Here is a 16,778-nt window from a genome sequence, read left to right as displayed (position 1 = left end):
GAAAAAAATGATGTTGGGGCAAACAAAGGATAGAAAGTGAAGGCTTGTTTTATAAACACCTATGTTTACAGTAGTTTTATTGACAATGTATGGGTCAATACCTCCCCCTGGTGGATGTACTTTAACCTACCAGTTCAGATATGTTGCATTTTAAAGTGAATTATGTTGCATCATATTTAAATGAAATGTATTATCGTACACTCTGCATAACAAATGCCTACGAATATGCTATACGTTGTTTGATTGGTCTAATAAATTATGTGAAATTCTTTGATAAGTTCAACCAAGCGTATTGTTTGTCCTCTCAACGAATCCGTAGCTGTACGTGTAGCGGTGTGTTCCTGTCAAAATAAAGGTCCTCTCACAAACATTTGCTTTCCTGTTGCTGACAGTCGCACACCCACTCGCTCAAGAATGGCAGGAAAAAAGGCATTAGTGATCCTCTCTAAAGGTGCAGAAGAGATGGAAACGGTTATACCTGTGGACATAATGCGTAGAGCTGGGGTTAGTAAACTTATCGAGCTAGCTAAGTTGGTTGCGTACAACAAACACTGATATAGTAAATTGAGCTTACTAAAAGCTGCACATTAGCTAGCTAATATTTTAGCAGATATTTGATTTACCTAGACACAGTCAAGTTGAAGCTGCAGTCCAAGTTAGTTTGACACATGCATGCTGATCTATTTTTTTTGCTCTAGCTAGCAATGTAGGTAGCTACAGCACAGATAGAACAAGTCTAGCAGGTAAGCTAGCTTTATGTTGCACTTAACTATGTATTATTATCTACCTTAGCTGGCCAGATATAACAGGCATAATGAACAACTCTACAGTATGCAGTTTTATCTATGGTTAATAAGTGAGTTAATGTGTTGTCATGGTCTAGCTAGTGTGTTGGCACATACAAAACATGTAAGGTGAGTAAAAGGCCACTGCAAATGTCAAAGGTGACTGTGCTGTAACTACTATAGGATAGGAAGCAGAGTTTTTCAAATTAAAAGTCCCATACTCCTTTGATTATTGGGATTTTATGGTTAAGGGGCAATGTCTGCTGATGGTCATTGAAGTAGTTGTGTTTTTGTTTGTGTCCACATCCTGCAGATTGCTGTGACGTTGGCAGGGTTGACAGGCAAAGAGCCTGTGCAGTGCAGCAGAGATGTCTACCTTGTTCCTGATGCCAGCCTGGAGGATGCCCGCAAGCAGGTCAGGTCCTGCCGCCACACCCTGCAGTCACATTAGTCCACACAGCAGGCTGTTCTCTGACTGCATAAAGTTTACAATGCATTCTGAATCAAATGTTTTCCCACTTTAAAACTTTATTCATTGATTAATGTACGGTTGATGCATCTGAAATTGGTACTATAAATGTGTTATCCGTGACCTTGTATCTTTTGATGCAGGGTCCATATGATGTGGTTCTTCTGCCAGGGGGAGCTCTCGGTGCCCAGAACCTGTCAGAGGTAGGGATGCACTTAATGTTTGGCATTCATTGCAAAAAGTTTTAGCTGCAGATTCATCTCTCCTGTGTGTCCCTGACATTGTCAATATAATGTTGCAGGTAGATACTGTAACATTTGTCTCTTGGTAATGTTTTGGTGGACAACTAACCATAGAAAACTATACAAATATATTTTCATAAACTATAATTTACCTACATTTAAAATATAATTTACTTGGTATGCTCTTATGATTATTCTTGTTGATTAAAAACAAGCAAATATAAAATTATACAGAATGACAATGTGATGCTTCATTACATTTATGGTTTTAGCCCTTACATCTACATGCTCTGTGAAAGTTGTCCCTCAATAACTTTAAATTGTTTTTCAGTCATGCTGGAAACAATGACTCATCTATTGCCCTCAAGATTTATCAGACTGTCCATTCTTAATCCCTCTAGCAAAGCCGCATTTACTGAAAAGTCAGTGTTATAACACACTTTCTGTATGAGTGTAGAGTGACTCATCTCTCTGTATGTGGCCTCCATGTTGTTTTTCTTGTAGTCCCCTGCTGTGAAAGAGGTGTTGAAGGACCAGGAGGACAGGAAAGGGCTGATCGCTGCCATCTGTGCAGGTACTGTTCCTTCTGTGAGAACGCACAAATCCACCTCTACATTACATTGCAGCTCACACACTCCAGGATGTATCTGTGTCAATGAACACAGCAGGGGGAAGATTGCTTAGATCCTAATCTTGAGTTAAATCTGCAACCAGCGATTTCTGTCAGACAGTGAGTGTAGTATAAGATTGGGACTTAGTGGGCTGTCACATCGCCTTTCCATTATTAGGAAGCGGGAAACCAATACACAATTAGATTATGATAGAACGACATATTAGTGCCACTGACAAAGCCCACTACCACTGAGATTTTCTGCCTGCCTGTGCTGATGAAGGGCACTAGAAGGATGTTGTGAATGAGGACATGGGACCCATGTGGTAGAGCAGAGTGAAGGGCGTCCTAGAAAACATCTGATGTCCCCACAGGAATATAGAATGAATCTGCCAATCAGAGGACCAGCAGCAGCGTCGCATTGTGCTCTACTAAAATAGATGTGAAAATAATGCTTTCTATTTCTAATGTGAACAGAGGTGTGAAAAGTGCTTGACTCAATTACTCCATGTATAGCAGGTAATGCCGTAGACCCTCCGGTCTCCCATTTCATATTCTCATCTTTCTGAACAAAATCAGTGTGTTGTGGAAGACCATATGTTTGTGCATTATGATGATGATTATAATAATAATAATAATAATAATAAGCCAGGAGTCATCCGATAGAGGGATGCACTGCCTCCCTCTGTCCCAGCCCTGGCCAAGCGCTCTGTCTCCGGAGACGGTCGTTTGTCCAGCCTGGTGTCCTCAGGACGGAGCGGAGGCAGGCCTGTAACAGGAGGAGCTGGGCTCTACTTAACTGGCAGGCCCCCACTCTGCCTGCCAGAGAGGAGTGTAATCTTTAGACTGCATGGGAAGGCAGCCAATGAGCATGATCAATAGCTTTCTATTTATTAACAGTCTGAGGATGAGCTTACTGCAGTGCTAGGACGTTGCCAATGTTAATGCAGCAGACATAAAGTCCATTATTTTTTGTCTCTGTTTTTCCCTTCCTCTAAATATGGCGTGCAGAGGTGGATTGAAACCATATACGCTATGTGGTTAATTTTAGATCATATTTTATGGTAGTGTGATATCTACTAATGAGTCTGACTTTTAGAGGTGATGTCACCTCAATGGAACAGTCAAACAAAAGTTAAGATGTATTGATTGTGACACCTCTGGGTTTTTGAGAAGGAATAATTTGACATCTTTTGTTGTCCAGAGAGTGCCATGTCTGTTTTGAACAGTTTGAAATGAATACAGAGAGAAATATGTTGTTCTAACTCTCCTGTCCCCTCCTCACCTCAGGTCCCACAGCGCTCCTGGCACATGGTATTGCCTACGGCAGCACAGTCACCACCCACCCTGGTGCCAAGGACAAGATGATGACTGGAGGTAAAGTTCCGGTTGATGAATCTATGCACTGTATAGCTAGTTCATAGCCACTGTGGTTCTTGTTAGTTGGATGTTACACAAAATACAGCCACATGTAGGAAATCTTCCTGTATGATGACTCAGCAGGCTCAGTGTGGCAGGAAATGCAGCATATTATTGCAGCACAATGAGCACATCCCAAGTACTACTGAACAGTGGTGACAAATGATTGTGGTCCTTCGTGTCCAGCAGAGGGTGCTGTAACACGTTTCATACTTTATGATAATCATCAGTACAAGGTCATTATGCACCAGCATTTGATCGGATTCAAACAGTAAACACACCAACATAAATACTTCAAAAATAAAGACTGCATATACAAAAGTTAAATTATGTAATAAAAAGATTAAACCAAAGATGAATAACTTGATTTGAACAAGTGGTACTAAATAATCCCCATTTGCAGAGTATTATACAATAGTGTTTATCTCTCTATTCACCACTGTCCCTCTCACTCCCTAGGCCACTACAAGTATTCTGAGGCTCGAGTCCAGAAGGATGGCCATCTGATTACCAGCCGTGGGCCAGGAACCAGCTTTGAGTTTGCCCTGGCCATTGTAGAGGAGCTCATGGGGGCTGAGGTTGTTGCTACTGTCAAAGCACCCCTGGTTCTGAAAGACTGAGTGGTGTTGAGCCTTTCAAACTAAAGCACTGTCAACTACACCCCAACTACTCCACACTGTTCATCATGGTACACAGGCCAATCATTGTGAACAAAGAATAATGATTGACAGGATAATGTGCGATAGTAATAAGATGGATTTTATTATTGTCTCTTCTAGCCTTCCCTGGGACATGTTGCCCCCTGCACTTTAAGCATCAGTGATTTGGGATTGTAATTGCTTTTGTATAGGAAAATCACCAATGTTCAATTGTATTGATGTATAATCAAATATATTGGTGTCTTCACTGTCCAAAAGCATTGATGTAGCTTCATCATTAAAGTCAACTGAGCCCCCTTCTGACTCTTGGTACAGTGACGTTATGTGTATATTTATAACAATGACACTGGAGGTAATTTGATGAGTATGCCTTCGACATGACACAGTCAGAAATAACAAGAGCAGTAGCTACTGCCCTACGCTTTCGTTAGAATCATCTTCAAGCCAACAACAATGTAGCCACCGCATGAAATCAAAGTAACGTTTGTGTTTCATCACACAAATAAATAGAAGCTACCAATCAGGTAATGGCTGAATAATCTTACTGAATCGAAAATTGAATTGGTACAACAGCACTGCAGGTAATCACGATGGTTGAAGGCTACGTGAGCAAGTCGACAGCAGTATATATAGGCTAAACAGCAGATTTGAGAGTTTCAAATATGATTTGACTGATTGCAGTAAAAGGGATTACGAAATCACAGGTGGGCGCGGGAAACCTAGCTGCTAAATTGATTGACAACGAGTATGTTCAATGAAAATCTTTGCATGGTTGTGTCGTCGCGTAAATAGCCAATTAAAGCATCGCCCCAAATAAACAGGCGTGGGTCTGCAGCAGCGCGTGGTGAGATGTCAAAGTGGTAAAAACAAGGGGCTGTTTCAGATTGAAGAGCAGAGGATTTTGGACAAAATACAAAGGTAAGAGCTAGTTAGCTAGCTACTGTATACGGTACCAAATCATGTTGTCTCTGTGCAATTTTGCGAATTTCGTGGTAATGTAGTCTGGCACATCCAAGTTGTTGTTCAGGCACAGCCATTTGAAATAGCTAGCCTCAAGAATACACGTTCTCAAGCAAATGAGTGGGTTAGCTAGCCAGCCAGCGCGATGCCGGATAAACTAGTAACGTTAGTAGTCTACAATTTAATATTGTGTTAATTAGCTAACAGTAACTTAACATTGTAGGTTAGCATTCAAAGCATTATTTGTGATTTGACTGAGGGTGCTTCGCCAGCTAGTTAGGTGGTACAGTAACCTTATGTGCCACCACGACACGCTCTACAAAAAATACCAGTGCACGAGAGACTCGCTAAGGTTAAACAAAACCATTGTTAATTGCTGCCTTTTGGATTTTGTGTGCATACGGTAATCTCAGTCGACTAGTGATTGATTCTTCAAAGCAAACGTGACCGCTCAAGAAGCAGACCCTTGTATGCCATTATGGGCTGTCTTGAGTCTGAACCGAAGTCTTCACATTCGCTTTGTAGAATCAATTATTTAACACCGAGATAAAATTAGGTTTATATTCGATATTCGGTTTTCTCTCGTCAATAGCTATTGAACCAAGCATAATATGAATATGGTATATTCTGAATCAGGGATTGATGGAGAACCATACACACCTTAAAAAAAAAAGTGTGTGTATATATGTGTATATATGTATGTATCTGTATATATATATATATATATGTATGTATGTGTGTGTGTATATATGTATGTATGTGTATATATATGTGTATATATATATATATATGTATGTGTATATACACACACACAGGTAGCGGCAGGAAGCTTAGTGGTTAAGAGCGTAGTGCCAGTAACCGAAAGGTCGCTGGTTCTAATCCCCGAGCCGACTAGGTGAAAAATCTGTCTGTGCCCTTGAGCAAGGCACTTAACCGTAAGTGCTCCTGTAAGTCGCTCTGGATAAGAGCGTCTGCTAAATGACAAAAAATATAATAAAAAAAGTGGTGTATGTATACAGTGGGGAGAACAAGTATTTGATACACTGCCGATTTTGCAGGTTTTCCTACTTACAAAGCATGTAGAGGTTTGTAATTTTTATCATAGGTACACTTCAACTGTGAAAGACGGAATCTAAAACAAAAATCCAGAAAATCACATTGTATGATTTTTAAGTAATTAATTTGCATTTTATTGCATGACATAAGTATTTGATCACCTACCAACCAGTAAGAATTCCGGCTCTCACAGACCTGTTAGTTTTTCTTTAAGAAGCCCTCGTGTTCTCCACTCATTACCTGTATTAACTGCACCTGTTTGAACTCGTTACCTGTATAAAAGACACCTGTCCACACACTCAATCAAACAGACTCCAACCTCTCACAATGGCCAAGACCAGAGAGCTGTGTAAGGACATCAGGGATAAAATTGTAGACCTGCACAAGGCTGGGACGGGCTACAGGACAATAGGCAAGCAGCTTGGTGAGAAGGCAACAACTATTGGCGCAATTATTAGAAAATGGAAGAAGTTCAAGATGACGGTCAATCACCCTCGGTCTGGGGCTCCATGTAAGATCTCACCTCGTGGGGCATCAATGATCATGAGGAAGGTGAGGGATCAGCCCAGAACTACACGGCAGGACCTGGTCAATGACCTGAAGAGAGCTGGGACCACAGTCTCAAAGAAAACCCTTAGTAACACACTACGCCGTCATGGATTAAAATCCTGCAGCGCACGCAAGGTCTCCCTGCTCAAGCCAGCGCATGTCCAGGCCCGTCTGAAGTTTGCCAATGACCATCTGGATGATCCAGAGGAGGAATGGGAGAAGGTCATGTGGTCTGATGAGACAAATAGAGCTTTTTGGTCTAAACTCCACTCGCTGTGTTTGGAGGAAGAAGAAGGATGAGTACAACCCCAAGAACACCATCCCAACCGTGAAGCATGGAGGTGGAAACATCATTCTTTGGGGATGCTTTTCTGCAAAGGGGACAGGACGACTGCACCGTATTGAGGGGAGGATGGATGGGGCCATGTATCGCGAGATCTTGGCCAACAACCTCCTTCCCTCAGTAAGAGCATTGAAGATGGGTCGTGGCTGGGTCTTCCAGCATGACAACGACCCGAAACACACAGCCAGGGCAACTAAGGAGTGGCTCCGTAAGCATCTCAAGGTCCTGGAGTGGCCTAGCCAGTCTCCAGACCTGAACCCAATAGAAAATCTTTGGAGGGAGCTGAAAGTCCGTATTGCCCAGCGACAGCCCCGAAACCTGAAGGATCTGGAGAAGGTCTGTATGGAGGAGTTGGCCAAAATCCCTGCTGCAGTGTGTGCAAACCAGGTCAAGACCTACAGGAAACGTATGATCTCTGTAATTGCAAACAAAGGTTTCTGTACCAAATATTAAGTTCTGCTTTTCTGATGTATCAAATACTTATGTCATGCAATAAAATGCAAATTAATTACTTAAAAATCATACAATGTGATTTTCTGGATTTTTGTTTTAGATTCTGTCTCTCACAGTTGAAGTGTACCTATGATAAAAATTACAGACCTCTACATGCTTTGTAAGTAGGAAAACCTGCAAAATCGGCAATGTATCAAATACTTGTTCTCCCCACTGTACATCCACAGGTATACCTCCAATTGACTCAAATGATGTCAATTAGCCTATCAGAAGCTTCTAAAGGTATTACATCATTTTCTGGAATTTCCCAAGCTGTTTAAAGGTACAGTCAACTTAGTGCATGTAAACTTCTGACCTACTGGAATTGTGATACAGTGAAATAATCTGTCTGTAAACAATTGTTGGAAAAATTACTTGTCATGCACAAAGTAGATGTCCTAACCGACTTGCCAAAACTATAGTTTGTTAAAAAGAAATTTGGAGTGGTTGAAAACCAACTTTTAATGACTCCAACTATATATATATTACACAATTTGCGACCGCTCGACTAAAATCTCGGTCGACCAACAGCCTATCGAACAAACAATCGACCAGTCGACTAAATGGAGTCAGCCCTAGTATCATTTCTTAATAGTAGCTGATCGTTGTAGCATTACTCCGTGTATGAAAGCTTTAAAAGCTTCCCAAACATGTACAGTGGGGGGGAAAAAAGTGTTTAGTCAGCCACCAATTGTGCAAGTTCTCGCACTTAAAAAGATGAGAGGCCTGTAATTTTCATCATAGGTACATGTCAACTATGACAGACAAATTGAGGAAAAAAAATCCAGAAAATCACATTGTAGGATTTGTTATGAAATTATTTGCAAATTATGGTGGAAAATAAGTATTTGGTCACCTACAAACAAGCAAGATTTCTGGCGCTCTCAGACCTGTAACTTCTTCTTTAAGAGGCTCCTCTGTCCTCCACTCGTTACCTGTATTAATGGCACCTGTTTGAACTTGTTATCAGTATAAAAGACACCTGTCCACAACCTCAAAACAGTCACACTCCAAACTCCACTATGGCCAAGACCAAAGAGCTGTCAAAGGACACCAGAAACACAATTGTAGACCTGCACCAGGCTGGGAAGACTGAATCTGCAATAGGTAAGCAGCTTGGTTTGAAGAAATCAACTGTGGGAGCAATTATTAGGAAATGGAAGACATACAAAACCACTGATAATCTCCCTCGATCTGGGGCTCCACGCAAGATCTCACCCCGTGGGGTCAAAATGATCACAAGAACGGTGAGCAAAAATCCCAGAACCACACGGGGGGACCTAGTGAATGACCTGCAGAGATCTGGGACCAAAGTAACAAAGCCTACCATCAGTAACACACTACCCCGCCAGGGACTCAAATCCTGCAGTGCCAGACGTGTCCCCCTGCTTAAACCAGTACATGTCTAGGCCCGTCTGAAGTTTGCTAGAGTGCATTTGGATGATCCAGAAGAGGATTGGGAGAATGTCAGATGAAACCAAAATAGAACTTTTTGGTAAAAACTCAACTCGTCGTGTTTGGAGGACAAAGAATGCTGAGTTGCATCCAAAGAACACCATACCTACTGTGAAGCATGGGGGTGGAAACATCATGCTTTGGGGCTGTTTTTCTGCAAAGGGACCAGGACGACTGATCCGTGTAAAGGAAAGAATGAATGGGGCCATGTATCGTGAGATTTTGAGTGAAAACCTCCTTCCATCAGCAAGGGCATTGAAGATGAAACGTGGCTGGGTCTTTCAGCATGACGGTGATCCCAAACACACCGCCCGGGCAACGAAGGAGTGGCTTCGTAAGAAGCATTTCAAGGTCCTCGAGTGGCCTAGCCAGTCTCCAGATCTCAACCCCATAGAAAATCTTTGGAGGGAGTTGAAAGTCCATGTTGCCCAGCGACAGCCCCAAAACATCACTGCTCTAGAGGAGATCTGCATGGAGGAATGGGCCAAAATACCAGCAACAGTGTGTGAAAACCTTGTGAAGACTTACAGAAAACGTTTGACCTGTGTCATTGCCAACAAAGGGTATATAACAAAGTATTGAGAAACTTTTGTTATTGACCAAATACTTATTTTCCATCATAATTTGCAAATAAATTCATAAAAAAATCCTACAATGTGATTTTCTTGATTATTTTTTTCCCCCCCCTCAATTTGTCTGTCATAGTTGACGTGTACCTATGATGAAAATTACAGGCCTCTCTCATCTTTTTAAGTGGGAGAACTTGCACAATTGGTGGCTGACTAAATACTTTTTTCCCCCACTGTATCTGTTTCTTACAGTTTGTTTGTTTCAAAGAATATCGTAATGTGTGTTCTTAAGGAATTCACAAAACACCTTGTCCCGTAAGAGGCTGGTGTTCATTCGCCAACATTTTATGTTTTTCTCTTCTCCTATTCCAACGGTCAGATCAATGGGTGCATGATCTGTCATAGCTATTGTGCCCACACTGCAAGCACCCACTTTATCTATGAGTGAGCGTGAGATCAGAAAGTAGGCGACGCGTGAATAAACAGTATACCTATTTAGAAAATAATGTGTAATCACGAGCGGTTGGATTGATCAGTTTTAATTGCTGCTTAAGTTTGTGGTCCTGGTTAAAACAGTTTTTTGGGATTAATCTAAAAATGCATCAGGGACCGCCTAATTTGGTCTGGTCCTCCTCATTCGGAGCATAAATATTTCCCAATATTATATTTTGTCCTGAAACAAGTAAAATCAAGAACCCTTTTTCCACTATTTTATTTAACCTTTATTTAACTAGGAAAGTCAGCTATGAACAAATTCTTATTTACAATGACGGCCTACCAAAAGGCCTCCTGCGGGGACGGGGGCTGGGATAAAAAATATATAGGACAAAACACACATCACAACAAGAGCGACAACACTACATAAAGAGACCTAAGACAACACACAGCATGGTAGCAGCACCACATGACAACATGGTACAAACGTTATTGGGCACAGACAACAGCACAAAGGCAAGAAGGTAGAGACAACAATACATCACGCGAAGCAGCCACAACTGTCAGTAAGAGTGTCCATGATTGGTTAGAATAGGATGGGAGGCCAAGAGTCTGTGTAACCAATAGAGAGTCAGAGTCCCGAGTGTGGGAACAGTCAGTCTGTCCCACGGTTGGGTAAACAAGCAAGTTCAAAGTCAACAAAGCACGCAGGAGTCATGAGGCAAATAGCATAAAGCACAAGGAAATAAATATAAGGACTTGGGGAAAGCCATTGTAAGTTCAAAGAGTCACTCGCCCCAACAAGATAACTTGAGAGAGTAGGTCTCTGACTCCAGCAGGCTATAAAAGTCTCAGATAATTAACTAGTATAGGCCTACTATTTATTTATTTATTTATTTAAAATGTTTCTGAGTAAGCTCACATAATAAGCTTCAGAAGATAATTAGCCTACCTAAAATTCCTATCAGTCCAAAGTCTTCTGTGTGTGTTAGTGTGTGTTGGAGGCGAGCGAAAGCTCGGGAGTGTGGCGGGGGAACCTTTACCAGACAGGTGGAGACAGGCCAGGGCTGCTTGGGAGAAGCTTTTTTCAGGAGGCAGATTCTTTGTAGAAAATCCCAGCTAGCTAACTAACGTAGCTAGCAAGTCTCTGTCCACCGTTTTTTCCCACGTGCAAAAGGAGGTCGTTAGCTAGCTATATCTCTTCAGTTTCGGCGAATGGTCCTTTACCACGTCCAAACAAGTTGTCCTGTGACTGTTGTATTTTGGAGATTGCGAGGAGGATATCTTCTGATGGCGTAGCAGTGCGGTCGTGTTCTCTTGTGTGTCCATGTAAATAGCCAGTTTTTTGTATTTCTTTTGTATTTTACGTATATATTTCCCTATCACACTTTTCATCCTAATAAATATACTTTCCTGCAACCCGCCTCACTCAATGTGGAACGGATACTATTATTTACTCACCTTTATCTAGAATCTCCAGTTGAAACTAGCCAGCAAGCTAACTAGCTACTTGCTATTAGCCACCGTGAGCGGTTTTCACCCAGAACATTGGATTTTCTGCCAGAATAACTGAATCACTGGACCTTAACACCGGATCGCAACTAGCTAGCCGCAACCGAATGGCTGTCGAATGGATGTTGCTGTAGGCTAATCACCACTGCCCCCGACGCAAGCACCAGTTAGTCTTGAGCTAGCCTCGAGCAGGCCCATATCCCGGCTATCTAACCTCTCTGTCTACCGGACGGGAGAAGCCAGCTAACTAGCTACTTGCTATTAGCCACCGTTAGCGGTTTTTCACCATTGTCCGTGGCCTGCACTACCTACCAGCAAGCTCTAGCCTGGACTATTATCGGCCAGTCTGCACAGCGCGTTATCGACCCAGAACCTATCTGATTTTCTGCCGGAATCACTAAATCACTGGACCTTTAACACTAGATAATCGCAACTAGCTAGCTGCAACCAAATTTAACGTTGTTGTTGGCTGAGCTAGCCTTGAGTCAGGCACATCTCCCGGCTATCTACCTCTCTGTCAACCGGACAGGACCTCCTAGAGTCGACACGGAGCCCCGCCGATCCATCACGACTGGTCTGCCAACGTAATCGTCTGTGGTTTCAACAGGCTTCCCGTTGCGACGACCACGAAGATCCATCTGCTAGCCCCGGCCCGCTAGCACATGCAAACAACAGCCGTGCTTCCTGCTCGCTGTGCTGTAGCACCAATTCGAACTGCTCTCGGACTCACATAGCTGTTCACTGGACCTTATGATCACTCAGCTGCACAGCTGATGCCTGCTGGACTGTTCCTTTACACGGTACCCTGTCCTGTTTATTCTGTTTAGCCTCAGCCCAAACTTTATCGCCATTACCAGTTGTTGTCTTAGCTCTCTCTAATAACACCTGTGATTGCTTTATGCCTCTTTCCCATGTCAATATGCCTTGCCTATTGCTGTTCCAGTTAGTTCTTATTATACAATTTCACTGTAGAACCCCAAGTCCCTCTCAAACTGCCTCAAATAGTTCCTTTGTTCCACCCCCATACTCGCCGAGACCGGCTCAATCGGTGCCTCCAGTAATGCTATCTCTTTTATTGTTACCCAACGCTTAGGTTTACCTCCACTGTACTCATATCCTTGTCTGTACATAATGCCCTGAATCTATTCTACAACGGCCGGAAATCTGCCCCCTTTATTCTCTGTACCCAACGCACTAAAAACCAGTTCTTAAAGCCTTTAGCCGTATCCTTATTCTAGTCCTCCTCTGTTCCTCTGGTGATGTAGAGGCTAACCCAGGCCCTGCAGCCCCCAGTATCACTCCTACTCCCCAGGAGCTATCATTTGTTGAATTCTGTAACCGTAAAAGCCTTGGTTTTCTGCACGTTATCATCAGAAGCCTCCTCCCCAAGTATGAGTTATTCACTGCGTTAGCACACTCTGCCAACCCTGATGTTCTAGCAGTGTCTGAATCCTGGTTTAGGAAGGCCACCAAAAATTCTGACATTTCCACCCCCAACTACAACATTTTCCGTCTAGATAGAACTGCCAAAGGGGGTGGGGTTGCAATCTACTGTAGAGAGAGCCTGCAGAGCTCTATCATACTATCCAGGTCTGTGCCCAAACAGTTTGAGCTCCTACTTCTAAAAATCCACCTTTCCAGAAATACATCTCTCACTGTTGCCGCTTGCTACAGACCCTCCTCAGCCCCCAGCTGTACCCTGGACACCATACAGTGAGGGGAAAAAAGTATTTGATCCCCTGCTGATTTTGTACGTTTGCCCACTGACAAAGACATGATCAGTCTATAATTTTAATGGTAGGTTTATTTGAACAGTGAGAGACAGAATAACAACAAAAAAATCAAGAAAAACGCATGTCAAAAATGTTATAAATTGATTTGCATTTTAATGAGGGAAATAAGTATTTGACCCCTCTGCAAAACATGACTTAGTGCAAAACCCTTGTTGGCAATCACAGAGGTCAGACGTTTCTTGTAGTTGGCCACCAGGTTTGCACACATCTCAGGAGGGATTTTGTTCCACTCCTCTTTGCAGATCTTCTCCAAGTCATTAAGGTTTTGAGGCTGACGTTTGGCAACTCGAACCTTCAGCTCCCTCCACAGATTTTATATGGGATTATGGTCTGGAGACTGGCTTGGCCACTCCAGGACCTTAATGTGCCTCTTCTTGAGCCACTCCTTTGTTGCCTTGGCCGGGTGTTTTGGGTCATTGTCATGCTGGAATACCCATCCACGACCCATTTTCAATGCCCTGGCTGAGGGAAGGAGGTTCTCACCCAAGATTTGATGGTACACATGGCCCCCATCCATCGTCCCTTTGATGTGCTTTCTTGAGCAGGAGGACCTTGCGGGCGCTGCAGGATTTCAGTCCTTCACGGCGTAGTGTGTTACCAATTGTTTTCTTGGTGACTATGGTCCCAGCTGCCTTGAGATCATTGACAAGATCCTCCTGTGTAGTTCTGGGCTGATTCCTCACCGTTCTCATGATCATTGCAACTCCACGAGGTGAGATCTTGCATGGAGCCCCAGGCCGAGGGAGAATGACAGTTATTTTGTGTTTCTTCCATTTGCGAATAATCGCACCAACTGTTGTCACCTTCTCACCAAGCTGCTTGGCGATGGTCTTGTAGCCCATTCCAGCCGTGTGTAGGTCTACAATCTTGTCCCTGACATCCTTGGAGAGCTCTTTGGTCTTGACCATGGTGGAGAGTTTGGAATCTGATTGATTGATTGCTTCTGTGGACAGGTGTCTTTTTATACAGGTAACAAGCTGAGATTAGGAGCACTCCCTTTAAGAGTGTGCTTCTAATCTCAGCTCGTTACCTGTATAAAAGACACCTGGGAGCTAGAAATCTTTCTGATTGAGAGGGGGTCAAATACTTATTTCCCTCATTAAAATGCAAATCAATTTATAACATTTTTGACATGCGTTTTTCTTGATTTTGTTGTTGTTATTCTGTCTCTCACTGTTCAAATAAACCTACCATTAAAATTATAGACTGATCATTTCTTTGTCAGTGGGCAAACGTACAAAATCAGCACGGGATTAAATACTTTTTTCCCTCACTGTATGTGAATTAATTGCCCCCCATTTATCCTCAGAGTTCGCACTGCTTGGTGACCTAAATTGGGATATTCTTAACACCCCGGCCATCCTACAATCCAAACTAGATGCCCTCAATCTCACACAAATTATCAACGAACCTACCAGGTACAACCTTAAATCCGTAAACATGGGCACCCTCATAGATATCATCCTGACTAACTTACCCTCTAAATACACCTCTGCTGTCTTCAACCAGGATCTCAGCGATCACTGCCTTATTGCCTGCGTCCGTAACGGGTCCGCGGTCAAACGACCACCCCTCATCACTGTCAAACGCTCCCTAAAAACACTTTAGCGAGCAGGCCTTCCTAATTGACCTGGCCCAGGTATCCTGGATGGATATCGATCTCATTCCGTCAGTAGAGGATGCCTGGTTGTTCTTTTAAAAGTAATTTCCTCTCAATCTTAAATAAACATGCCCCATTCAAAAAATACAGAACTAAGAACAGATATAGCCCCTGGTTCTCCTCAGACTTGACTGCCCTTGACCAGCACAAAAACATCCTGTGGCGTACTGCATTAGCATCTAATAGCCCCCGCGATATGCAACTTTTCAGGGAAGTTAGGAACCAATATACACAAGCAGTTAGGAAAGCAAAGGCTAGCTTTTTCAAACAGAAATTTGCATCCTGTAGCACTAACTCCAAAATGTTTTGGGACACTGTAAAGTACATGGAGAATAAGAGCACCTCCTCCCAGCTGCCCACTGCACTGAGACCACCAATAAATCTACAATAATCGAGAATTTCAACAAGCATTTTGCTATGGCTGGCCATGCTTTCCACCTGGCTACCACTACACCGGCCACCAGCTCTGCATCCTTCGCTGCAACTTGCCCATTCCCCCCCCCGCTTCTCCTTCACACAAATTCAGACAGCTGATGTTCTGAAAGAGCTGCAAAATCTGGACCCCTACAAATCATCTCGGCTAGACAATCTGGACCCTTTCTTTCTAAAATTAGCCGCCGAAATTGTCGCAACCCCTATTAGTCGCCTGTTCAACCTCTCTTTCGTAACGTCTGAGATCCCCAGAGATTGGAAAGCTGCCGCGGTTATCCCTCTCTTCAAAGGGGGTGACACTCTAGATCCAAACTGTTACAGACCTATATCCATCCCGCCCTGCCTTTCGAAAGATTTGAAAGCCAAGTTAACAAACAGATCACCGATCATTTCGAATCCCACCGTACCTTCTCCGCTATGCAATCTGGTTTCCGAGCTGGTAGCCACCCTCAAGGTCCTAAACGATATTATAACCGCGATCGATAATAGACAGTACTGCGCAGCCGTCTTTCATCGACCTGGCCAAGGCTTTTGTCTCTGTCAACCACCACATTCTTATTGGCAGACTAAATAGCCTTGGTTTCTCAAATGACTGCCTCGCCTGGTTCACCAAATATTTCTCAGAGTTCAATGTGTCAAATCGGAGGGCCTGTTGTCTGGACATATGGCAGTCTCTATGGGGGTGCCACAGGGTTCAATTCTTGGGCAACTCTTTTCTCTGTGTATATCAATGATGTCGCTCTTGCTGCTGGTGACTCAGATCCACCTCTACGCAGACGACACCATTTTGTATACATCTGGCCCTTCATTGGACACTGTGTTAACAAACCTCCAAACGAGCTTCAATGCCATACAACAGTCCTTCAGTAGCCTCCAACTGCTCTTAAACGCTAGTAAAACTAAATGCATGCTCTTCAATCGAACGCTGCTGGCACCCGCCCACCCGACTAGAATCACTACTCTCGACGGGTCTGACCTAGAGTTTGTGGACAACTACAAATACCTAGGTGTCTGGTTAGACCGTAAACTCTCCTTCCAGACTCACATTAAGCATCTCCAATCCAAAGTTAAATCTAGAATTGGCTTCCTATTTCGCAACAAAGCCTCCTTCACTCATGCTGCCAAACATGCCCTCGTAAAACTGACTATCATACCGATCCTTGACTTCGGCGATGTCATTTACAAAATAGCCTCAACACTCTACTCAGCAAATTGGATGTAGTCTATCACAGTGCCATCCATTTTGTCACCAAAGCCCCATATACTACCCACCACTGTGACCTGTACGCTCTTGTTGGCTGGTCCTCACTACATATTCGTCGCTAAACCCACTGGCTC

The 16,778-nt window shown here is 43.2% G+C and overlaps 2 protein-coding genes across 2 annotated transcripts in view; both read left to right on the top strand.

Annotated features, from left to right (window-relative positions):
- Nucleotides 1-369: 369 nt before the first annotated feature.
- Nucleotides 370-4,480, top strand: LOC311138569 (Parkinson disease protein 7 homolog). The gene is made up of 6 exons (XM_084173313.1): nt 370-504; nt 1,099-1,200; nt 1,398-1,457; nt 2,001-2,070; nt 3,397-3,483; nt 3,985-4,480. Exons 1-6 carry the CDS (start codon nt 415-417, stop codon nt 4,143-4,145), a joined length of 570 nt encoding a protein of 189 aa, XP_084029439.1. The 5' UTR covers nt 370-414; the 3' UTR covers nt 4,146-4,480.
- A 537-nt stretch (nt 4,481-5,017) lies between these two features.
- LOC311138568 (voltage-gated potassium channel subunit beta-2-like) overlaps nt 5,018-16,778 on the top strand; it is a 166,807-nt gene continuing 155,046 nt past the window's right edge. Inside the window, exon 1 of the mRNA XM_084173312.1 lies at nt 5,018-5,102. The gene's annotated coding sequence lies outside the window, so the exon portion shown is untranslated. The remainder of the gene's footprint in view (nt 5,103-16,778) is intronic.

Source organism: Coregonus lavaretus, assembly GCF_964263955.1.
Source record: "Coregonus lavaretus genome assembly, chromosome: 12".
NCBI lineage: Eukaryota > Metazoa > Chordata > Actinopteri > Salmoniformes > Salmonidae > Coregonus > Coregonus lavaretus.
Note: the sequence above shows the minus strand (reverse complement) of the source record. Positions and strands in the feature narration are given on the sequence as shown.

Excerpts from the sequence above, each read along its gene's own strand:
- LOC311138569 (XM_084173313.1), top strand. The coding sequence starts at position 415 with ATGGCAGGAAAAAAGGCATTAGTGATCCTCTCTAAAGGTGCAGAAGAG. Across the intron at positions 1,201-1,397 it reads TGGAGGATGCCCGCAAGCAG|GGTCCATATGATGTGGTTCT; the intron begins GTCAGGTCCTGC and ends CTTTTGATGCAG. Across the intron at positions 1,458-2,000 it reads GTGCCCAGAACCTGTCAGAG|TCCCCTGCTGTGAAAGAGGT; the intron begins GTAGGGATGCAC and ends TTTTTCTTGTAG.